The sequence below is a fragment of the Mesoplodon densirostris genome, chromosome 6, assembly GCF_025265405.1.
Source record: "Mesoplodon densirostris isolate mMesDen1 chromosome 6, mMesDen1 primary haplotype, whole genome shotgun sequence".
NCBI classification, from domain to species: Eukaryota; Metazoa; Chordata; class Mammalia; order Artiodactyla; family Ziphiidae; genus Mesoplodon; species Mesoplodon densirostris.
In genome coordinates, this window is record NC_082666.1 from 121,305,326 (window position 1) to 121,331,723 (window position 26,398).

Below are 26,398 nucleotides of genomic sequence, written 5' to 3' on the forward strand. Positions count from 1 at the left end.
CTCTTGTCCTGACCAGCTAGCTGTCATTTCTACTCAGCAGTGTTTTACAAATCCATCTCACTAGTTAGTATGTAGCAAGGACTGTGGCCTCTGAACTACACATTCAGAAAGTTCACCTTTGCCTTTTGTTCAGTGCAAAAGAGTCTCTCTACAATTCAGAGGCTGCTTTGCTGGGGTTCACAAAACGCAAAAAGAATAAAGAGAAAGGGGAGGGCAGACGCCAGCTCTCTCTCTCTGTCTCTCTCTCTCTCTCTCTGTGTGATTCTAGGTTGATTCCTTATTCCTTTTGCAATATCCCAATAATGACAATGATATGTATACTTGTGTAATATGTATAATCCTTAATGCCCTAGTTGTGTCCTGCAAGTTTAAAAATTTAAGTGGCAGTTGCCTAATGACAATGACATTGGTAATAATGTTTTTGATGGAAACTTACCCATCTCTGATAGCTCTGTACACAGCAGAATGCAGCAGCTGGGCCACTGTGATTTTCCATCCAATCTCTTAGTGTCATCTTAGTTCTGAGCTCACATGATCAGAAACGGGTGCTTATTTGGAAGCTGAAATTAGGACACCGATCGTTTCATTTTTACAATTTCATTTCTACTGAATGAAGCATTCTTTAAATTCTGTAGTGCTTTACAATTTTCAAAATTTTCACACACGATTTCATATAAACCCATTTTAAATTTTTATTTTTTTCTTTTTAGATGAAGCTTGACACACCTGACCTTCTGGCAGAAGAGGATGCACCTCCAGCTTCTGTTGTGAGTTGGTAAATTCTCTTAAAAAGCCCTTCCAATCTAACCTCAGGGGAATACTAGTGAAAGACATAACCCACAATGCCCAATTATTTCTTCAGGAGAATGTTCAGATCCGTGTGAATATTCACAGAAAATATGGATTCTTCTGCAAAACTTTTTGAAAAGACGAAATACGAGCTTGCCTTTCCATTATACTACTAAATTTAACCCTTCAACCTGAATTACTGGGTCTGAAAAGCTAATTCATTAAAGAAGAAAACTGATCTGCTTCATAGAATGCCATCTTCATCATATGTCTGTTGGCATTGAGCTTATTTCTGAACTGCATGTGCGCACCTAAGTGAAAGCAATTAAATGTACAGGTTTAGAAGATTCCTAGTTCTCCATTTCTCAAAGTGATTTAAGCCTTTCTGTTAAGCACACCTGTTTTCAAGGCCCCATTTTAAATTTTTTTTTTTACCTTCTTCCTAGCTAATTACAAAGCCAGATTTTTCTCCACCGCCAATTCCTACATCTGTGTCATTCTCTTTCCTTGTGAGTATCAGATGGTCACTGGCTGTGTTTTAAATGTCTCTTGTGCCCAATGTGAAGGGTGTCTTCAGATCTCTGGGTTCCCTTCAGGATATGCTAAGCTAACCTGAGATATCATAGCCCATAGGAATATCTGAGAAAGAAGGCCTACTCACTATCTACAAATTAGAATGGCTATTATTTTTTTACTGTTAAAAATAGTTCTACTGTTACATAATTGTTAAGAAATGATAAATGGTTCTGCTGTACAAGTTGAACTGTCTCCTTCACAGGTTAGTTTCTAGACACTCATTTTGGAGGATACAAAATTGTATTATAAATTAGACTTTACTTGTTTATTCTAGACAGAATAAGGTCTGTATTACTCACAGTTTTCTAGAGGAGGAAGGGTATGAAAAACGGAGCACATGAAGGCAAACCCAGAGTAAAAGCCAAGCATTCATGAAGTAACAGGTAGAGTCATTCGCTCAAGTGGATCCTGAACATATTCCCCTCATACTTGGTACTTTGTTGTGAGTAAATGAGAGGAAATTAAAACTTAAGGTCATTTTTTTTTTCAATAATTTTTACATTTTTGGTGGGAAAACAAGTCATATGCATATGGAGCACTTAACTCCTCATATATTATGTGTGCCAAAGCAGGCAATACTACTGAGAGAAGTATGGTGAGGGGAAAATGAGTGGGGGTAGGAATGGGAAAGGAAGAGGAAGGTCCATTGACTAAGTGGTTGGAATTTGTACTGGACCCTGAGAGCTGGGCAGAATTTAAAATAAGTGACAAGGAGGTAGGAAGGATTTAAATAAGGAACTAAGTATCACAACCATGGGAATTGCACAGCATTTCTAACACCCTCCCATTATTTTTGTCCCTAATATAGCATAAAGACACAAAAGGACTTTCCTCTACTGTTTTCAAGGATAAGCTAATGTCTACCCTGAAGGTAAGAGATCTATAACCAAACTATTCTAATCTTGTAGCCCTCCTAGAATCAAGGACAGAAGTTCTAACCATGTCTTCCTAGAAGATGTTCCCTAAGGACAGTGTCCATATGAGTATATTTTGGGTTCTAGTATATGTCTTCCTTCCGAGCTTGGACAAAAACCAAGAGAAAGAAGATGTAAGGGTCTTTGCTAGAAAGTGATGATGACCCCAATATTCTTTGTTTTCTCAGAAAAATTACCCAGGGATAGTGAGATGGAGAAAATTCTCCACAGAAAAATTACTCAGCATGGCATAATTCTTCTCCTGATGCCCCACCCTCTACAACTGATAAGTGGCCAGGTGGACAGTTGAATCCCAGTGTGATGTTTTTCTCTCCTTTCTCTACCCTCTTATGTTTCCACTCCTTCACGGTCAAGTATCAAATAAGCTACAGAATAGGAAGAGTGACTACAGAGAAATCATTATAATTTCTTAATAGTTCAAAGTTATGTAATATCGAAATTTTTAGGATAAGTTCATTATTTAAGAGTTCTGTCTTTTTTTAGGGCTCCAATCCAGAAGTCTGAAGTAACAGCTAAGCAAGGATTGGTGGGTAAATGATCAAATTAGAAGACTGGACAATCTGGATGGAAGAGAAATGTACTAATATTGCTCTGGACACTCAAGGAGGTTACTATTTCTTGGTTATACTTTGAAGACATAAAACTTTCGAGACATACTCTTGATAATCTTTGTATGAATTAAAATTTTCTGTTCTCTATACTCATGGAAAAGAGGATGGCTCTAAAGAAAGAGCTATAAAGCTGAAATCTCTAAGTGAATTTCCTAACCTTTCCCACACACTCCCCCTTTTTTACTGTGATGTTGACTAATATTTGTTAAAGGGTTTTGAGTACCTTGATTTTCTCATTCAGTAGGAATTAATTCACCCTCTAGTGAAAACAAAAAACAAGAAATCACAGGAAACTGGGAAGGATGGGAGAAAATTGTATACTCCTTATTCCACGACTAGCAATAGCTTAATTGTTTGAACCCTGAAACTGTCAAATTAGAACCCTCAGTTACAAAGAAAATTATACAACCGTTCTCTGGTTTATATCATGTCTTTTTCCTACCCTACATTATCTTTTGGAATTCTTATTAGCTGTGTCATTGGAAGTTCACTACAGCTGATGAAGACTTTATTAATTGTTTTTTTCATAGAAATTTGTATAATTCAGTTACTGGTAAGCTTAAAGTGAACATTACTTTCTAAGTAGAAAAAGTTTTAGTTAAATAAATTAGTAACGTAAACCGGAAGTTGTAAACTGCTGACCAGCAGGATGTGTCTGGACTGCAGATTTATTTTATTTGGCCTCAATGATTTTGGCCAAAAAGTATCTTTTAATGTTTGTTTTGAATGTACTGCCAATATTTAAAACTTGGGATATCTTACGTAAACATCCAGACCTCCAGCATTTTAAAAGTAATCAAATGCTTTGTCAACACTGGAATCACATTGCCCACAGCAACCATCAGCTTAAGACAGACAGGTGATGGAACAAACATTGTAGGTTACCTACCAAAAACGCCTTTCTTGCTTTTCAGAAGCCAAATTTTGTTCAGTTTTCCATATGCATTCCCATTTTCATGCATGCATGAAAAGATAATCTCTGTAATAACCTATATGGGAAAAGAATCTGAAAAAGAATAGATAAATGAATATGTATAACTAAATCACTTTGCTGTACATCTGAAACTAACTAACATAACATGGTAAATCAACTATACTCCAATATAAAATAAAAAATTAAACAAAAAAGATAATCCTAACTCCATCTCCTGGATACATTTCTATCACTCTAAGTCAATCACAATAATCTCATTTCCTTTATCAGTGGTTGATTGATTTGGAGGTAAGTATATTAACCCACCCTACCCCCATCCCCCGCTTTTTTGCCAGTGGGACAAGACAGGAGATATGCTGGGGAATTTCTAGGAAAGGTATCCTTGTCCCTTCTGGCTATTTGGATATCCTATCTGGTATTGTTGCAGCCATGTTGTGATTATGAGGGCATGGCTGCTATACTGAATAAGAGAGAGCAGAAAAATGAAAAGAATAAAACCTGGTCTTTTAATGATGTCATGAACTGGTAGATTAATGACTGCCTGCATCACCATGTACTTTCTTGGGACTTCTGTTGCATGACCAATAAAATTTTCTTTTATTGTTTAAGCCATTTCAAGTTAAATTTGCTCTTATTTGTGACAGAAGCCATCCTGACTAATAAAGTAGCTGCTCCTATTATTAGGGCACATGCTTTCAACTTCGTCATCACTGCTATATACTGCTTCCAGAAAAAGACCTTCCCTTGCCAATGACAACTTTAGACATTGCTTAGCAATTAGCCCTGGACAGTCTGCTATTCTGCTCAACACTAATACAATATTACTATTCTTGATCTGCTAAATAAGTAATATTACAGATACACCAGAAATACATCTACACGTGGAACAATCCTACAGAACACCCACTGAACGCTGGCAGAAGACCTCAGACCTCCCAAAAGATAAGAAACTCCCCACGTACCTGGGTAGGGCAAAAGAAAAAAGAATAAACAGAGACAAAAGGATAGGGACGGGAGCTGCACTAGTGGGAGGGAGCCGTGAAGGAGGAAAGGTTTCCACACATTAGAAGTCCCTTCACGGGCGGAGACTGTGGGTGGCGGAGTGGGGAAGCTTCGGGGCGGCGGAGGGCAAAGCGGAGAGATTCCCGCACAGAGGATGGGGGCCGACCGGCACTCATCAGCCCGAGAGGCTTGTCTGCTCACCCGCCGGGGCAGGCGGGCCTGGGAGCTGAGGCTCGGGCTTCGGTCGGAGCGCAGGCAGAGGACTGGGGTTGGCTGCGTGAACACAGCCTGAAGGGGATAATGCGCCACTACTAGCCGGGAGGGAGTCTGGGAAAAAGTCTGGAGCTGAGGAAGAGGCAAGAGACTTTTTCTTCCCTCTTTGTTTCCTGGTGCGCGAGGAGAGGGGATTCAGAGCGCTGCTTAAAGGAGCTCCAGAGGCGGGTGTGGGACGCCGGGGATGCTGCCACCGCCGCCACCAAGAGGCCTGTGTGCGAGCGCAGGTCACTGTCCACGCCCCTCTTCCGGGAAGCCTGTGCAGCCCGCCACTGCCGGCCCCGGGATCCAAGGAAAACTTCCCCGGGAGAGCACACAGCGCGCCTCGGGCTGGTGCAACGTCACGCCGGCCTCTGCCGCTGCACGCTCGCCCCGCCTCCGTACCCCTCCCTCCCCCCGCCCCGCCGGAGTGAGCCAGAGTCCCCGAAGCGGCTGCTCCTTTAACCCTGTCCTGTCTGAGCAGAAAAACAGACGCCCTCGGGCGACCTACACGCAGGGGCAGGGCCAAATCCAAAACTGAGACCCAGGAGCTGTGAGAACAAAGAAGAGAAAGGGAAATCTCTCCCAGCAGCCTCAGAAGCAGTGGATTAAAGCTCCACAATCAACTCGATGTACCCTGCATCTGTGGAATACATGAACTGACAACGAATCATTCCAAACTGAGGAGCCGTGTGGATGAAAGGCTCTTGGTGCTGCAGCCAGGAGTCAGTGCTGTGCCTCTGAGGTGGGAGAGCCAACTTCAGGACACTGGTCCACAAGAGACCTCCCAGCTCCACATAATATCAAACGGCGAAAATTTCCCAGAGATCTCCATCTCAACACCAGCACCCAGCTTCACTCAACGACCAGCAAGCTACAGTGCTGGACACCCTATGCCAAACAACTAGCAAGACAGGAACACAACCCCACCCATTAGCAGAGAGGCTGCCTAAAATCATAATAAGTCCACAGACACCCCAAAACACACCACCAGACGTGGACTTGCCCACCAGAAAGACAAGATCCAGCCTCATCCACCAGAACACAGGCACTAGTCCCCTCCACCAGGAAGCCTACACAACCCACTGAACCAACCTTAGCCACTAGGGACAGACACCAAAAACAACGGGAACTACGAACCTGCAGCCTGCAAAAAGGAGACCCCAAACACAGTAAGATAAGCAAAATGAGAAGACAGAAAAACACACAGCAGGAGAAGGAGCAAGATAAAAACCCACCAGACCTAACAAATGAAATAGGCAGTCTACCTGAAAAAGAATTGAGAATAATGATAGTAAAGATGATCCAAAATCTTGGAAATAGAACAGACAAAATGCAAGAAACAGTTAACAAGGGCCTAGAAGAACTAAAGATGAAACAAGCAATGATGAACAACACAATAAATGAAATTAAAAATACTCTAGATGGGATCAATAGCAGAATAACTGAGGCAGAAGAACGGATAAGTGACGTGGAAGATAAAATAATGGAAATAACTACTGCAGAGCAGAATAAAGAAAAAAGAATGAAAAGAACTGAAGACAGTCTCAGAGACCTCTGGGACAACATTAAACACACCAACATTCGAATTATAGGGGTTCCAGAAGAAGAAGAGAAAAAGGAAGGGACTGAGAAAATATTTGAAGAGATTATAGTTGAAAACTTCCCAAATATGGGAAAGGAAATAGTTAATCAAGTCGAGGAGGCACAGAAAGTCCCATACAGGATAAATCCAAAGAGAAATACACCAAGACACATATTAATCAAACTGTCAAAAATTAAGTACAAAGAAAACATATTAAAAGCAGCAAGGGAAAAACAACAAATAGCACACAAGGGAATCCCCATAAGGTTAACAGCTGATCTTTCAACAGAAACTCTGCAAGCCAGAAGGGATTTGCAAGACATATTTAAAGTGATGAAGGAGAAAACCCTACAACCAAGATTACTCTACCCAGCAAAGATCTCATTCAGATTTGATGGAGAAATTAAAACCTTTACAGACAAGCAAAAGCTGAGAGAGTTCAGCACCACCAAACCAGCTTTACAACAAATGCTAAAGGAAAGTCTTTAGGCAAGAAACACAAGAGAAGGAAAAGACCTACAATAACGAACCAAAACAATTAAGAAAATGGGCATAGGAACATACATATCAATAATTACCTTAAATGTAAATGGACTAAATGCTCCCACCAAAAGAAACAGATTGGCTGAATGGATACAAAAACAAGACCCATATATATGCTGTCTACAAGAGACCCACTTCAGACATAGAGACACATACAGACTGAAAGTAAGAGGATGGAAAAAGATATTCCATGCAAATGGAAACCAAAAGAAAGCTGGAGTAGCAATTCTCATATCAGACAAAATAGACTTTAAAATAAAGACTACTAGAAGAGACAAAGAAGGACACTACATAATGATCAAGGGATCGATCCAAGAAGAAGATATAACAATTGTAAATATTTATGCACCCAACATAGGAGCACCTCAATACATAAGGCAAATAGTAACGGCCATAAAAGGGGAAATCGACAGTAACACATTCATAGTAGGGGACTTTAACACCCCACTTTCACCAATGGACAGATCATCCAAAATGAAAATAAATAAGGAAACACAAGCTTTAAATGATACATTAAACAAGATGGACTTAATTGATATTTATAGGACATTCCATCCAAAAACAACAGAATACACATTTTTCTCAAGTGCTCATGGAACATTCTCCAGGATAGATCATATCTTGGGTCACAAATCAAGCCTTGGTAAATTTAAGAAAATTGAAATTGTATCAAGTATCTTTTCCGACCACAACGCTATGAGACTAGATATCAATTACAGGAAAAGATCTGTAAAAAATACAAACACATGGAGGCTAAACAATACACTACTTAATAACGAAGTGATCACTGAAGAAATCAAAGAGGAAATCAAAAAATACCTAGAAACAAATGACAATGGAGACACGACGACCCAAAACCTATGGAATGCAGCAAAAGCAATTCTAAGAGGGAAGTTTATAGCAATACAATCCCACCTTAAGAAACAGGAAACATCTCGAATAAACAACCTAACCTTGCACCTAAAGCAATTAGAGAAAGAACAAAAACACCCCAAAGTTAGCAGAAGGAAAGAAATCATAAAAATCAGATCAGAAATAAATGAAAAAGAAATGAAGGAAACGATAGCAAAGATCAATAAAACTAAAAGCTGGTTCTTTGAGAAGATAAACAAAATTGATAAGCCATTAGCCAGACTCATCAAGACAAAAAGGGAGAAGAGTCAAATCAATAGAATTAGAAATGAAAAAGGAGAAGTAACAACTGACACTGCAGAAATACAAAAGATCATGAGAGATTACTACAAGCAACTCTATGTCAATAAAACGGACAACCTGGAAGAAATGGACAAATTCTTAGAAATGCACAACCTGCCAAGACTGAATCAGGAAGAAATAGAAAATATGAACAGAACAATCACAAGCACTGAAATTGAGACTGTGATAAAAAAATCTTCCAACAAACAAAAGCCCAGGACCAGATGGCTTCACAGGTGAATTCTATCAAACATTTAGAGAAGAGCTAACACGTATCCTTCTCAAACTCTTCCAAAATATAGCAGAGGGAGGAATACTCCCAAACTCATTCTACGAGGCCACCATCACCTTGATACCAAAACCAGACAAGGATGTCACAAAGAAAGAAAACTACAGGCCAATATCACTGATGAACATAGATGCAAAAATCCTCAACAAAATACTAGCAAACAGAATCCAACAGCACATTAAAAGGATCATACACCATGATCAAGTGGGGTTTATTCCAGGAATGCAAGGATTCTTCAATATACGCAAATCAGTCAACGTGATACACCATATTAACAAATTGAAGGAGAAAAACCACATGATCATCTCAATAGATGCAGAGAAAGCTTTCGACAAAATTCAACACCCATTTACGATAAAAACCCTGCAGAAAGTAGGCATAGAGGGAACATTCCTCAACATAATAAAGGCCATATATGACAAACCCACAGCCAACATCATCCTCAATGGTAAAAAACTGAAAGCATTTCCACTAAGATCAGGAACAAGACAAGGTTGCCCACTCTCACCACTCTTATTCAACATAGTTTTGGAAGTTTTAGGCACAGCAATCAGAGAAGAAAAGGAAATAAAAGGAATCCAAATCGGAAAAGAAAAAGTAAAGCTGTCACTGTCTGCAGATGACATGATACTATACATAGAGAATCCTAAAGATGCTACCAGAAAACTACTAGAGCTAATCAATGAATTTGGTAAAGTAGCAGCATACAAAATTAATGCACAGAAATCTCTGGCATTCCTATACACTAATGATGAAATATCTGAAAGTGAAATCAAGAAAACACTCCCATTTACCACTGCAACAAAAAGAATAAAATATCTAGGAATAAACCTACCGAAGGAGACAAAAGACCTGTATGCAGAAAATTATGACACTGATGAAAGAAATTAAAGATGATACAAATAGATGGAGAGATATACCATGTTCTTGGATTGGAAGAATCAACATTGTGAAAAGGACTCTACTACCCAAAGCAATCTACAGATTCAATGCAATCCCTATCAAACTACCACTGGCATTTTTCACAGAACTAGAACAAAAAATTTCACAATTTCTATGGAAACACAAAAGACCCCGAATAGCCAAAGCAATCTTGAGAACGAAAAATGGAGCTGGAGGAAGCAGGCTCCTTGACTTCAGACTATACTACAAAGCTACAATAATCAAGACAGTATGGTACTGGCACAAAAACAGAAAGATAGATCAATGGAACAGGATAGAAAGCCCAGAGATAAACCCACGCACATATGGTCACCTTATCTTTGATAAAGAAGGCAGGAATGTATAGTGGAGAAAGGACAGCCTCTTCAATAAGTGGTGCTGGGAAAACTGGACAGGGACATGTAAAAGTATGAAATTAGATCACTCCCTAACACTATACACCAAAATAAGCTCAAAATGGATTAAAGACCTAAATGTAAGGCCAGGAACAATCAAACTCTTAGAGGAAAACATAGGCAGAACACTCTATGACATAAATCACAGCAAGTTCCTTTTTGACCCACCTCCTAGAGAAATGGAAATAAAGACAAAAATAAACACATGGGACCTAATGAAACTTAAAAGCTTTTTCACAGCAAAGGAAACCATAAACAAGACCAAAAGACAACCCTCAGAATGGGAGAAAATATTTGCAAATGAAGCAACTGACAAAGGATTAATCTCCAAAATTTGTAAGCAGCTCAATAACAAAAAAACAAACAACTCAATCCAAAAATGGGCAGAAGACCTAAATAGACATTTCTCCACAGAAGATATACAGATTGCCAACAAACACATGAAAGAATGCTGAACATCTTTAATCATTAGAGAAATGCAAATCAAAACTACAATGAGGTATCATCTCACACCAGTCAGAATGGCCATGATCAAAAAATCTAGAAACAATAAATGCTGGAGAGGGTGTGGAGAAAAGGGAACACTCTTGCACTGCTGGTGGGAATATGAATTGGTACAGCCAGTATGGAGAACACTATGGAGGTTCCTTAAAAAACTACAAATAGAACTACCATATGACCCAGCAATCCCAGTACTGGGCATATACCCTGAGAAAACCATAATTCAAAAAGAGTCATGTACCAAAATGTTCATTGCAGCCCTATTTACAATAGCCCGGAGATGGAAACAACCTAAGTGTCCATCATCGGATGAACGGATAAAGAAGATGTGGCACATATATACAATGGAATATTACTCAGCCATAAAAAGAAACTAAATTGAGCTATTTGTAATGAGGTGGATAGACCCAGAGTCTGTCATACAGAGTGAAGTAAGTCAGAAAGAGAAAGACAAATACCGTATGCTAACACATATATATGGAATTTAAGAAGAAAAAAAATGTCATGAAGAACCTAGGGGTAAAACAGGAATAAAGACACAGACCTACTAGAGAACAGACTTGAGGATATGGGGAGGGGGAAGGGTAAGCTGTGACAAAGCGAAAGAGAGGCATGGACATATATACACTACCAAAAATAAGGTAGATAGCTAGTGGGAAGCAGCGGCATAGCACAGGGAGATCAGCTCGGTGCTTTGTTACCACCTGGAGGGGTGGGATAGGAAGGGTGGGAGGGAGATGCAAGAGGGAGGGGATATGGGAACATATGTATATGTATAACTGATTCACTTTGTTATAAAGCAGAAACTAACAAAAAAAATAAGTAATATTGTCATGGAAACTAAATCCCTAAGCAGAAGAAAATTATGGTATGCTGTTTACTATGAAAGTATCTCCTTGTTAAAATTTAACTCTTTTCTCTCTCACACCTGGTGCTGAAGTCCATACTCTTTTTTATAAAATAAATTTTTTAAAATGTATTGTGGTAAGAACATTTGACATGACATCTGTCCTCTTAACAGATACTTAAATGTACATCAAAGTACTGTTACCTGTAAGTACATATTAGACAGCAGCTCTCCAGTTCTTATTCATCTTGCATAATTGAAATTTTATACCCATTGATTGGCAACTCCCCATTTTCCCCTCCCAGCCTCTGGCAACCACAATTCTGTTCTTGGCTTCCAAGAGTTTGCCTATTTCAGACATCTCATATAAATGGAATCATGCAATATTTGTCTTTCTATAATTCACTTATTTCATGGATTAGCATAATGTCCTACAGGTTCACCCATGTTGTTGCATACGACAGGATTTCCTTCCTTTCTTAAGGCGAAATAATATTCCCCCAAGCCCCTGACAACTACTGATCCTTTTATTGTCTCCAAAGTTTTCCCTTTTCCAGAATGTCATAGAGTTGGAATCATAAAGTATGTAACTTTTTTCAGATTGGCTTCTGTCATGTGGCAATATGCATTTAAGTTTCTTCCATGTCTTTTCATTCTTGATAGTTCATTTCTTTTCAGTGCTGAATAAAATTGCATTTCTGGATGTACTACAGTCTATTTATCCATTCACTTGCTAAAGGATATCTTAGTTGCTTCCAACTTCTGGTAATTATGAAAAAGCTTCTATAGTTATCCATATTCAGGTATTTGTGTGAACATAAGTTTCATCCATTTGGCTAAATACCAAGGAAAGAGATTGCTGGATTGTATGGTTACTCCAAATTGTGTTCCAAAGTGGCAGAAACATTTTGCTTTCCCACCAGCAAAGAATGAGTGTTCCTGTTGTTCCACATCCTCCCCAGCATGTGATACTGTCAGTGCTCTGGATTTTGGCCTTTCTAGTAGGTGTGTAGTCGTATCTTATTGTTGCCTTAATTTGCAGTTCCTCATGATATATGATGTTGAGTGTTTTCATATGCTTATTTGCCAAACATAGCCTTTTGAACTGATCCAGGAACCTTTTATTTTGTTGCAGCTGAAGATAATGTCATAATAAAACTTATATTTGAGTCCTTCTAATATCTCTTGAGATGGTAAGTCTTCCATGCAGTGACTCAGATGACCTCAAATAATACCTCCATTAGCAATAGGTGGGTCTCACAACTAAAGATACAAGAGCTGTTTGGTTTAGACTTCTGCTTTCTTCTTAAAACACAAAATGGAGAAGTAAAGAGGGAAAAGGGAAGCTAGGCTGATACAAATAGGTTTTGTAATTAGAAAGGGATTTTAAAGGACCCATTCAGCTGAATGATCTAATTCTAGGTAAATTTAGTGAGGAAAGAAAACATGCATATCTTGTTTACATTTAAAAATCATCCAGTCATTTCAAGGAAGTAAGCTGATGTGGCACATCTGGCTATTTCTTTAGTCCCAGGAGAACTTAAGGAAGCTGGAAGACTTCCCCAGATAATGTGGGAGTGGGGGTGGATTTGTTTTAAGATTTCTGTGTGCAGCTTTGGCTTGGAACAGGAGGCAGCTTGGAAATCTGTGAGAGGGTAAAAGAGGAACAGAAGGTATTGAGCTTCTCTGGCTGTTTGCCAGCTTTGCCTTGAATACACAGTGTTGTGTATTATATCTGCTCCAACTGCGATTAGTCCTGGTGGATTCAGGGATAAAATCAGGGCAATAGAGAAACCCTGAGCAGTATGATTCCAGAGGAAATGAGACTAACTAATCCTTAACAGTTGCTTTCTCACCTCACCCGCTCTAAACTGACAGAGGAAGTAACATCTAAGGAGTTTATCTTACTAATGCTATTTCTCTAGGGGCAAATGTGAAGGTCTGAGAGCTGTCTGTGGGTGGGGAGTAACTGACTTGTTTCTTTGTATTTGAGGTTTTCCACCCCGTGGGAGATGCATCAACTTCCCACTTTCTAGCTTTTCTAGCTGACACTATCTGAGGCTGTCCTTCTCTATATGCATGTCTTAGTAGAATAAGCAATAGTGTTGTGTAAAAATGAGGTAGCTGACCCAAAAGTAACACATTAGGGAAACAAACATTTCCAAAGACAAGCAATATGTTGGATTACAGATTCCAACCTAGGCAGAAATATTAGAAGAGAGGAGACAAAAATAGTAATAAACATACTAATAGGAGTAAAGGAAGATAGTTCAAATATGAAACTAGAACAAGAAAACATAAAGAAAGGAATCAAGGGAAAATATGAGATATAAGAAAACTTAATAGTTGAAATATACAGAATAAAATAGAATAAATAAGAGAATGGATAGAATTGAGGAACAAATCAGTAAACTGCAGAGACCAAATAAAAAGTTTTTTCCAGAAAGAACCAAAAAATTACGAAGAATTTTTTTTAAAAAAAGGAGAGCCAAAAATTATGGAGGGTAGAAGTAAAAATGTTAAAGTCCAAATAATAGAAATCCCAGAAAAATGATATCTCAAAAAAGGGGAGATAAGTAGATACTTGAATAATGGAGATGAAATTTCCAGACTTAAGAAAGACAAAAGAGCACTATATGAGAAAAGCCATGGAGAGTCAAAGGGGGAAGGGAGGCAAAACATTAAAAAAAAAAAATCTTGCCCTTAGCAAATTTATGACAAATTTAGGAATATCAGAACAAAGAAAAAAATCCAGTGATTCCAATAGAAATAGCATATCACATAGAAAAAAAAAAGATTTTTTCATTGACCTCACATTTTCCAACAGCTGTAATAGATTCATGAAGGAAATACAATAGCAATTTTAAAGTTTTGAAGGAAAAAACTTAGAACTAGGATTTTATACCCAACCAAACTCTATTTAATTATAAGGGTTTGATTCAACAATATTCTCAAGCATCAGGAGTTACAGAAGTTGACTGCACAAAGACCCACTTGAAAAGCCTTTGGGATAAATTAATAAATAAGACAAAAAAAAATCTAGAGTACACCACAAGAAATATATGAAGCAGAGATGACTAAACATCTTGATAAAATGTATGTATCCTAAAAGAAAATAGTTATAGCCCCCTCCCACAAAGTATATCCATAATTTCCCTGATTTGAAAGTCTGGATCAATTCTATTCAAGAAAACTTTCGGTTATGATGGAAGTATTCTACATTTTCACCCTGTAAATGGGAGCCACTAGCCACATAGCTATATGTTTGAGATATGGCTTCTATGACTCAGAGACTGAATGTTTAGCTTGTATTTAATTTTAATTAATGTTAATCTTAATAGCCACATGTGGCTAGTGACTACTTTTTGGACAGTATAAGTCTAGAAGATATCAATAAAATGTAAAACTTGGGAAAGAGCAAGGAATATGAAAGCCAGGTGAATTCTCATCTTATTTGGGGGGAGAAATAGTTATCAACTATTTAAAAAGAAAGAAAGAATTTGAAAAGATGAAAACAAGGACAAAAAATACCAATAGTAACAATAAATATAATTAAATTAAACTTACAAGTTAAGAGACAAAGATTGATGAACTGAATAAAAATAAAATGCAGATATGCATAGTTTACAAGTGACACATCTAAAATATAATTTCATGTAAAGTGAAAAGATAGGAATAGAAATATCAGGCAAATATAAATAAAAAGAAACCTGGGGTATCTAATTATCAGAGAATATATACTTTATGGCACAAAAGCATTATTAGGGATGGAGAGGGTAGGGAACAAAGAGAGTTATTGTATAATTTTAAAAGGTACAAAGTAAAATGTAGTATTTTATGCATCTGAACACCTAATAAATTTCTAGAACCACAAGGGGAAAGTGATAAACTTACCTTCATTGTAAGAGATCTCAACATCTTCCTTTTGATTATGAATAGTTCAAACAGACAAAAAATTAGGAAGAATATATAGGTGATGTGGACAATATAATTAACAAGCTAAGACTAATGTAATTATATAAAGGTCTGCATCAAACAACAAGAAAAAAAATCTAAAAAACTATTACAGAGAGATACTAAAAAAATTTGAATACCCAAAAGAAGGCAAGAAAGGAAAAACAAGAGAATAAAAAGCAAATGCATGCAGACTCTGGAGGGGCTCATGCCAGGGAGTGCTTCCTGGGGCTTCTGCTGCCGGTGTCCTTGTCCTCATGGTGGGAGGGGGCCGCCCCTTGCCTCTGTAGGAGGCCCTCCAACACTAGCAGGCTTTTAAAAGGTTACTGCCAAAAGTTGTTTACATAAAAACTCAAAAGAGAAGAGGAACCAAGATGGCAGAGTAGAAGAACGTGTTCTCACTCCCTCCTGTGAGAACACCAGAATCACAACTAGCTGCTGGACAATCATTGACAGGAAGACACTGGAACTCACCAAAAAAGATACCCCACATCCAAAGACAAAGGAGAAGACACAATGAGATTGTAGGAGGGGCGCAATCACAGTAAAACCAAATCTCATAACTGCTGGGTGGGTGAATCAAAGACTGAAGAACACTTATACCACAGAAGTCCACTCACTGTAGTGAAGGTTCTGAGCCCATCAGGCTTCCCAACGTGGGGGTCTGGCAACGGGAGGAGGAATTCCTAGAGAATCAGATGTTGAAGCCTAGTGGGATTTGATTGAAGGACTTGTACAGGACTTGGGGAAACAGAGACTCCACTCTTGGAGGGCACACACAAAGTAGTGTGCACATCAGGACCCAGGGGAAGGAGCAGTGACCCCAGGCAAGATTGAACCAGACCTACGTGCTGGTGTTGGAGGGTCTCCTGCAGAGGCGAGGGGTGGCTGTGGCTCGCCGTGGGGATGGGGACACTGGCGGCGGAGGTTCTGGGAAGTGCTTCTTGGCCTGAGCCCTCCCAGAGTCTGTCATTAGCCCCACCAAAGAGCCCAGGTAGGATCCAGTGTTGGGTTACCTCAGGCCAAACCACCAACAGGGAACCCAGCCCCACTCATCAGCAGTCAAGCAGATTAAAGTTTTACTGAGCTCTCCCCATCAGAACAACAGTCAGCTCTACTCACCACCAGTCCCTCCCATCAGAAAACTTACACAAGGCTCTTCGATAGCCTCATCCACTAGAGGGAAGACAGCAGAAGCAAGAACTACAATCATGCAGCCTGAGGAACAAAAACCACATTCACAGAAAGATAGACAAGATGAAAAGTCAAAGTGTTATGTGCCAGATGAAGGAACAAGATAAAACCCCAGAAAAACAACTACATGAAGTGGAGATAGGCAACCTTCAGAAAAAGAATTCATAAAAATGATAGTGAAGATGATCCAGGACCTCGGAAAAAGAATGGAGGCAAAGATCGAGAAGATGCAAGAAATGTTTAACAAAGACATAGAAGAAATTAAAGAACAAACAAACAGAGATGAACAATACAATAACTGAAATGAAAACTAAACTAGAAGGAATCAATAGCAGAATAACTGAGGCAGAAGAACGGATAAGGGAACTGGAAGACAGAATGCTGGAATTCACTGTTGTGGAACAGAATAAAGAAAAAAGAATGAAAAGAAATAAAGACAACATTCATTTCTGGGATAACATTAAACGCAGCAACATTCACATTATAGGGGTCCCAGAAGGAGAAGAGAGAGAGAAAGGACCAGAGAAAATATTTGAAGAGACTAGAGTCGAAAACTTCCCTAACATGGGAAAGGAAATAGCCACCAAAGTCCAGGAAGCGCAGCGAGTCCCATACAGGATAAACCCAAGGAGAAACACGCCAAGACATAGTAATCAAATTGGCAAAAATTAAAGACAAAGAAAAATTATTGAAAGCAGCAAGGGAAAAAAGACAAATAACATACAAGGGAACTCCCATAAGGTTAACAGCTGATTTCTCAGCAGAAACTCTACAAGCCAGAAGGGAGTGGCATGATATACTTAAAGTGATGAAAGGGAAAAACCTACAACCAAGATTACTCTACCAGCAAGGATCTCATTCAGGTTCGATGGAGAAATCAAAAGCTTCACAGACAAGCAAAAGCTAAGAGAATTCAGCACCACCAAACCAGCTCTACAACAAATGCTAAAGTAAATTCTCTAAGTGGGAAACACAAGAGGAGAAAAGGACCTACAAAAACAAACACAAAACAATTAAGAAAATGGTCATAGGAACATACATATCGATAATTACCTTAAAGGTGAAAGGATTAAATGCTCCAACCAAAAGACACAGGCTTGCTGAATGGATACAAAAACAAGACCCATCTATATGTTGTCTACAAGAGACCCACTTCAGACCTAGGGACACATACAGACTGAAAGTGAGGGGATGGAGAAAGATATTCCATGCAAATGGAAATCAAAAGAAAGCGGGAGGTAGCAATACTCATAACAGATAAAATAGACTTTAAAATAAAGAATGTTACAAGAGACAAGGAAGGACATTACATAATGATCAAGGGATCAGTCCAAGAAGAAGATATAACAATTGAAAATATACATGCACCCAACATAGGAGCACCTCAATACATAAGACAACTGCTAACAGCTATAAAAGAGGAAATTGACAGTAACACAATAATAGTGGGGGACTTTAACACCTCACTTACACCAATAGACAGATCATCCAAAATGAAAGTAAGGAATCAGAAGCTTTAAATGACATAATAGACAGATTTAATTGATATTTATAGGACATTCCATCCAAAAACAGCAGATTACACTTTCTTCTCAAGTGTGCATGGAACATTCTCCAGGAGAGATCACACCTTGGGTCACAAATCTAGCCTTAGTAAATGTAAGAAAATTGAAATCATATCAAGCATCTTATCTGACAACAACACTATGAGATTAGAAATGAATTACATGGAAAAAATGTAAAAATCACAAACATATAGGGGCTAAACACTACATTACTAAATAACCAAGAGATCATTGAAGAAATCAAAGAGGAAATAAAAAAAAAATACTTAGAGACAAATGACAATGAAAACACGACGATCCAAAACCTATGGGATGCAGCAAAAGCAGTTCTAAGAGGGAAGTTTATAGCTATACAAGCCTACCTAAAGAAACAAGAAAAATCTCAGATAAACAATCTAACCTTACACTTAAAGGAACTAGAGAAAGAAAAACAAACAAAACCCAGAGTTAGCGGAAGGAAAGAAATCATAAAGATCAGAGCAGAAATAAATGAAATAGAAATAAAGAAAACAATAGCAAAGATCAATAAAACTAAAAGTTGGTTCTTTGAGAAGATAAACAAAGTTGATGAACCATTAGCTAGATTCATCAGGAAAAAGAGGGAGAGGACTCAAATCAATAAAATTAGAATTGAAAAAGGAGAAGTTACAACAGACACCACAGAAATAAAAAGCATCCTAAGAGGCTACTACAAACAACTCTATGCCAATAAAATAGACAACCTGGAAGAAATGGACAAATTCTTAGAAAGTTATAACCTTCCAAGACTGAACCAGGAAGAAATAGAAAATATAAACAGACCAATCACAAGTAATGAAATTGAAACTGTGATTAAAAATCTTCCAACAAACAAAAGTCCAGGACCAGATGGCTTCACAGTTGAATTCTATCAAACATTTATGGAAGAGCTAACACCCATCCTTCTCAAACTCTTCCAAAAAATTGCAGAGGAAGGAAAACTCCCAAACTCGTTCTAGGAGGCCACCAACACCCTGATACCAAAACCACACAAAGATACTACAAAAACAGAAAATTACAGACCAATATCACTGATGAATATAGATGCAAAAATCCTCAACAAAATACTGGCAAACAGAATCTAACAACACATTAAAAGGATCATACAACATGATCAACTGGGATTTATCCTAGGGATGCAAGGATTCTTTGATATACACAAATCAATCAATGTGATACACCATATTAACAAATGGAAGAATAAAAATCATATGATGACCTCAATAGATGCAGAAAAAGCTTCGACAAAATTCAACACGCATTTATGATAAAAACTCTCCAGAAGGTGGGCATAGAGGGAACCTATCTCAACATAATAAAGGCCATATACGACAACCCATAGCAAACATCATTCTCAATGGTGAAAAACTTAAAGCATTTCCTCTAAGATCAGGAACAAGACAAGAATGTCCACTCTCACCACTATTATTCAAAATAGTTTTGGAAGTCCTAGCCACAGCAATCAGAGAAGTAAAAGAAATAAAAGGAATACAAATTGGAAAAGAAGAAGTAAAACTGTCACTGTTTGCAGATGACATGATACTATATAGAGAGAATCCTAAAAATGCCACCAGAAAACTACTAGAGCTAATGAATGAATTTGGTAAAGTTGCAGTATACAAAATTAATGCACAGAAATCTCTTGCATTCCCATATACTAATGATGAAAAATCTGAAAGAGAAATTAAGGAAACACTCCCATTTACCATTGCAACAGAAAGAATAAAATACCTAGGAATAAACCTACCTAGGGAGACAAAAGACCTGTATGCAGAAAACTATAAGACACTGATGAAAGAAATTAAAGATGATACAAACAGATGGAGAGATATACCATGTTCTTGGATTGGAAGAATCAATATTGTGAAAATGATTTTACTACCCAAAGCAATCTACAGATTCAATGCAATCACTATCAAGTTACCAATGGCACTTTTTACAGAACTAGAACAAAAAATCTTAAAATTTGTATGGAGACATAAAAGACCTCAACTAGCCAAAGCAGTTTTGAGGGAAAAAAACGGAGCTGGAGGAATCAGACTCCCTGACTTCAGACTATACTACAAAGCTACAGTAATCAAGACAATATGCTACTGGCATAAAAACAGAAACATAGATCAATGGAACAATATAGAAAGCCCAGAGGTAAACCCACGCACCTATGGTCAACTAATATGACAAAGGAGGCAAGGATATACAATGGAGAAAATACAGTCTCTTCAATAAGTGGTGCTGGGAAAACTGGAGAGCTACATGTAAAAGAATGAAATTAGAACACTCCCTAACCCCATACACAAACATAAACTCAAAATGGATTCGAGACCTAAATTTTATACCAGGTACTATAAAACTCTTAGAGGAAAACATAGGAAGAACACTCTTTGACATAAATCACAGCAAGATCTTTTTTGATCCACCTCCTACAGTAATGGAAATAAAAACAAAAATAAGCAAATGGGACCTAATGAAACTTAAAAGCTTTTGCACAGCAAAGGAAACTGTAAACAAGACGAAAAGAGAATCCTCAGAATGGGAGAAAATGTTTGCAAGCCAATCAACGGACAAAGGATTAATCTGCAAAATATATAAACAGCTCATACAGCTCAATATTAAAGAAACAAACAACCCAATCCAAAAATGGGCAGAAGACCTAAATAGACATTTCTCCAAAGAAGACATACAGAGGGCCAAGAAGCACATGAAAAGCTGCTCAACATCACTAATTATTAGAGAAATGCAAATCAAAACTACAATGAGGTATCACCTCACACCAGTTAGAATGGGCATCATAAGAAAATGTACAAACAACAAATACTGGAGAGGGTGTGGAGAAAAGGGAACCCTCTTGCACTGTTGGTGAGAATGTAAATTGATACAGCCACTATGGAGAACAGAATGGAGGTTCCTTAAAAAACTAAAAATAGAATTTCCATATGATCCAGCAATCCCACTACTGGGCATATACCCAGAGAAAACCATAATTCAAAAAGACACATGCACCCCAATGTTCACTGCAGCACTATTTACAATAGCCAGGTCCTGGAAGCAACCTAAATGCCCATCGACAGATGAATGGATAAAGAAGATGTGGTACTTATATACAATGGAATATTACTCAGCCATAAAAAGGAATGAAATTGGGTCATATGTTGAGATGTGGATGGATCTAGAGACTGTCATACCGAGTGAAGTAAGTCAGAAAGAGAAAAACAAATATCATATATTAACGCATGTATGTGGAACCTAGAAAAATGGTAGAGATGATCCGCTTTGCAGGGCAGAAGTTGAGACACAGATGTAGAGAACAAACGTATGGACACCAAAGGGGGAAAGCTGCGAGGGGGTGGGGATAGTGGTGTGATGAATTGGGCGATTAGGATTGACATGGATACACTGATGTGTATAAAATTGATGACTAATAAGAACGTGCTGTATAAAAAAATAAATAAAATTAAATTCAAAAATTAAAAAAAGAGAAAGGAAACAGCAGAATAGCATATTCTCCCCACCAAAATAACAATACCTAAAATGAAAACAGGCAAAATGCCTAAAATAAAGCAGCCTAAGCAGATATATTAGAAGAGAGGGTCCAAAAATAACAATAAACATATTAATAGGCATAAGAGAAGTTACTCCAAATATAAAACTCCAAAACTCCAAAGTTACTCCAAATATAAAAGAAAAGATTTTTTTAAAATAAGGAAAAATATTAGGCATGAAAAACTTCATAGTTGAAATACAGAATAAAATAGAATAAATTGTGGAATGTATGGAATTGAAGAACATATCAGTAAATTAAAGAAATGAAGTAGAAAAAATATTTCCAGAAGAAGTTTAAAATTTGATTTACATCCGGAGAGACATATACTCAATAGTACTGTAAAATAGAATTGACTATAAAAACACATATCATGTAAACACTCTTTAAGAAAGTTAGTGTGGCTATATAAATATAAGAAAAAATAGATTTTATACAAGAAATACAGCTGGAGGGCTTCCCTGGTGGTGCAGTGGTTGAGAGTCCACCTGCCGATGCAGGGGACGTGGGTTTGTGCCCCGGTCTGGGAAGATCCCACATGCCGCGGAGCAGCTGGGCCCGTGAGCCACGGCTGCTGAGCCTGCATGTCCAGAGCCGGTGCTCTGCAATGGGAGAGGCCACAACAGTGAGAGGCCCGCGTACCACACACACACACACAAAAAAAAATACACGAAACACAAACTGAAAAGCATTAAGGGAGAAATAGCTAAATCCACAATTATGGTAGGTGATTTAAAATACCTCTTTCAGGCATTGATGGAACAACCTGGAAAATTTTAAGAGTACAGTTATAGAAGACTTGAACAACACTACCAACTAGACAACTAGTATGACCTATTAATAATGAGTACAGTATTATATTCATAACCACAGAAAATACATGATTTTTAAGAGAACATGGATTTTTCACTAATATGTTGATGAATGTCTCATATATTTCAAAAGACTGTAATGTTACAAAAATTTTCTCAGAACACAACAGTAATATATTAGAATTTCATTAAAATGGGATATATTGGAAAGCTCCAAATACTTTGCAATTAGGCAGCATGCTTCAAAATCTCATAAATTAATAACAAAAATAAAATTAGGAGATTTTCTTTTTTCTTTTTTTTTTTTTTTCTGCAGTACGCGGGCCTCTCACTGCTGTGGCCTCTCCCACCGCGGAGCACAGGCTCCGGACGCGCAGGCCCAGCAGCCACGGCCCACGGGCCCAGCTGTTCTGCAGCATGCGGGACCCTCCTGGACCGGGGTACGAACCCGTGTCCCCTGCATTGGCAGGCGGACTCTCAACCACTGCGCCACCAGTGAAGCCCAGGAGATATTTTTAACTGATATTTTTATCTCTTTTAAATAAATGAAATAATGGATAGTGCTGAGAAATGTATAGTTTCCCAATGCTTGTTAGAAATTTAAAATCAATTCAAATAATAAAAAATTAAAAAGAAAATAAATTAATTAAAATTAAACTTATAAAAATTAAGGAAAAATGAGGGACTTCCCTGGTGGTCCAATGGTTAAGACTTTGCCTTCCAATGTAGGCAGTGCGGGTTCAATCCCTGGTCAGGGAGCTAAGATCCCACATGCCTCATGGCCAAACAATCAAAACACAGAACAGAAGCAATATTGTAACAAATTCAATAAAGACTTTAAAAATAGTCCACATCAAAAAAATCTTAAAAAAAATAAGAAAAAATGAAGTGGCACACAAAAATTAATAAAGGAATGAATAAAGTAATAATTTGATTTGAAAAGAGAAATTTGGTAAAGCTTTGATAAACTTTTACCGAACATATCAAGTATAAAGAGAAAGCAGAAATTACTAATATCAAGAATCAGAGTGATGCCATCACAACAGACCCTTTAGATGTTAAAAGGATAATAACAAAGTAGTATGAAAAGTTTACAGTAAAAATTCAGCAGCTTAGATAAAACAGAAAAATTCCTTTAAAAACAATTTAATTTGGAAGACAGAGTAGGTGTACTTTTCCCTATTCCTCACATGAAGTACAACTAAAAACCGTACGTGGAATATATATAAAATAAACATAATAAGACTCAAAGGTGGAGAGAAGACAGAATATCTAGGACCTTGGGCTGCAAGTAAGGACGTAATGGTGAGTTCCGCGGGTTTTTTTTCACCCAGATTGTATCTGAAGAAGCCATCAACTTGGAAATGTTAATGGACACAGACAAGAAAATCCTCAACAGAAGTCTGTTCATTTTAGTCAAAGAACCAGGAACAAGACAGGTTAGCAACACAGAAAATTTTAAATGCTCTACTCTGGCCAAACACTACACAAATATTTATGGCTACACTCCAACTACATCAGCAAAAGCTGAATGAACCCTTTGACCCCCATACTGGGGGGATGTCAGACAAGGCTAAGTGGAGGCCTGAGCTTTTTTCATTCTCACCAGGCAGTAATGATCATGACAGCCCCCTCCCCTTGGTCTCAGTGGAAATGAGGTAGAGAGCCTTGACTTCTACTCCTACCTGGGGATAATGAAGGGCTCCCTCCCCACTCACTGCTGCAGGGTTGTCAGAGGAAGCTTAATGGAGAGTCAAGATTTTCATCACCTCCCGGGTGTAACAAGGCCACCTTCCTTAACCGAGGTGTCAATGGAGACCATATGGGGAGCAGTAACAAGGTGCTCCTACCTCTCCAGAGAGGGAAGTGTCAGTGGAAACCTAGTGGAGAGCCAGAACCCCCTTGAGACTACCCAGGAATGATAAGAAGCATTCCCACCTTTAGGTGTCAGTTGAGTTAGAGTGGAGAATGTGGATTTCTACCTGCAGTAGGAAGTAATCAGGCAGTGTCCCCCTTCTCCTGCCAGAGAGGTGTTGGAAGAAGTCAGCTAAAACAGAAAGTTTAAGTAATATTTAGAGTTTCAAAGCATAATATCTCCAAAGCCCAAGTTTTAATAAGAAATTACTCATTATACCAAGAACAGTGGGTATCTCAAACTAAATGATAAAAAAACAAAACCAAAAATCAGCCAGTATAGATGAAAACACTGAGATGACAGAGATTATAGAATCATCTGACAAAGATTTTAAACCAGTCTTTATAAAGATGCATGAAACAGCAACTATTAACATGCTAGAAACAAAAGCCAGTATTTAAAAATCACATTAATAGACTAAAGAAGAAACATCAAATGATATCAATCAATGAAGAAAAAATTTAATAAAATTCAACTGTAGTGCATGATTAAACCCTCAGAAAAAAGGAATAGAAGGGAATTTCCTTAATTTGTTAAAGAACTTCTAACAATTTTTTATATTTAATTATATAATATTATATTTAATTATATTTAATGATGAAAAACTCAGTGTTTTCTCCTAAAACTGGGAACAAGGTGAGGTTATCTGTTCTCGTCACTCTTATTCATCAGTGTAGTAGAAGTGCTAGCCAGTGCTACAAGGCAAGTAAGGGGGAAAAAATCAGATCAGAAAAGATAAAATAAAACTTTATTTGCAGATGACATGATGGTCTATATAGAAAATCTCAAGGAATCTACAAAACAATCCTAGAATAAGTAAGTTCCACAAGGTTGCAAGATACAAGATATAAATAAGTTTTATTTCTCTATATTACTAATGAAAACAAGGAAGCTTAAACTAAAACTACAATCCCATTTGCAGTTTCTTAAAAAATTAAACATGCGTGTAAGTCTAACAAACATATATAGGATTTATATGCTGAACAATAAAAAATGCTGATGCAGTATATCAAAGAAGATTTAAATAAATGGGGAGACCTACCATATTCATGGTTAGGGAGACTTAGTATAGTAACATGTCAATTCTTTGCAAACTGATACATGGGTTCAACACAATTCCTATCAAAATCTCATGAGGATTTTTTTCTATATACAGACAAGATAACTCTAAAATTTATAGGGAAAGGCATAGAAATTAGTATAGCTAAAACAATATTGAAAAGGAAGAAGTGAAAAGATCAATTTACCTAATTCCAAGACATATTATATAGCTAATCTCAAACTCATTTTAATAGGTTTTATACATTTTTTTCTCTAGCTCATGAACATATTACTAGTGGGGGACTGGTCTGATACAGCCTAGTCCGCAATAGCTGGCAGTTTTCTTTGGTTGATACCCAAAATACTCTTCTCTTACCCAATTCTGTATTTTCTTTTCCCTCATGCACCATTCCACTTACTGTTCAGTGTAATTTTCCTCACAATTATACTATTGAATCTCACCTCCCAAAACCCTTATACAAAGCCTGGAACATAAGCAATTCTAAATATTTGTTGAATGAATGAGCAAACCCAACTGAACCCTCTCTCATTCCTTTTACTTTATTCAACTGAAAATATACTTACCCCTCAGCTTCAATCTTTTTACCATCTGTCATAACTGAAATCCCACTCTCCATTCAATGACCTTGTTACCTTGCATGCATTTTAGGGATATTTCCAACATACTCCACATATTTCCCACATTAATTGGGAAAACTGCTAGTTCACCAAAGATGGCTTTAAAACTATTGCATTTTCACTTTTACTTCCATTAAGTTTCATGTTGCTCAGCTATCACCTTCTACTTTTACTTATCTTTGATATCTAACAACTTGATGATAGCTAACAAATACACATTAAAGCTGTGTGATGTAGCTGTTCACCAAACCCATTTTCCTTTTCCTCTGGAATCGTGTAGCTGGACTATTGTCCCAGCCTCCCTTACAATTAAATGTGACCCTGTAA

The 26,398-nt window shown here is 37.7% G+C and overlaps 1 protein-coding gene and 1 long non-coding RNA gene across 7 annotated transcripts in view; one reads left to right on the forward strand and one right to left on the reverse strand.

Moving 5' to 3' along the window:
* ADAM28 (ADAM metallopeptidase domain 28) overlaps nucleotides 1–4,422 on the forward strand; it is a 60,110-nt gene extending 55,688 nt beyond the window's left edge. For 4 of the 6 annotated variants that reach the window (XM_060102562.1, XM_060102563.1, XM_060102566.1 and 1 more), the window contains 4 exons: nucleotides 711–767; nucleotides 1,236–1,298; nucleotides 2,174–2,236; nucleotides 2,784–4,422. In XM_060102562.1, the coding sequence (XP_059958545.1) occupies nucleotides 711–767; nucleotides 1,236–1,298; nucleotides 2,174–2,236; nucleotides 2,784–2,804 (204 nt within the window). In that variant the 3' untranslated portion in view covers nucleotides 2,805–4,422. Of the gene's footprint in view, nucleotides 1–710; nucleotides 776–1,235; nucleotides 1,299–2,173; nucleotides 2,237–2,783 lie in introns of all 6 variants that reach the window. The other 2 variants (XM_060102565.1, XM_060102564.1) reach the window with 2 other exon arrangements.
* On the reverse strand, nucleotides 443–25,869 carry LOC132492752 (uncharacterized). The gene is made up of 4 exons (XR_009532861.1): nucleotides 25,809–25,869; nucleotides 24,459–24,523; nucleotides 3,801–3,917; nucleotides 443–560 (listed from the first exon to the last, which is right to left on the reverse strand). It is a non-coding gene; the product is annotated as an uncharacterized LOC132492752 (long non-coding RNA).
* Nucleotides 25,870–26,398: the final 529 nt, after the last annotated feature.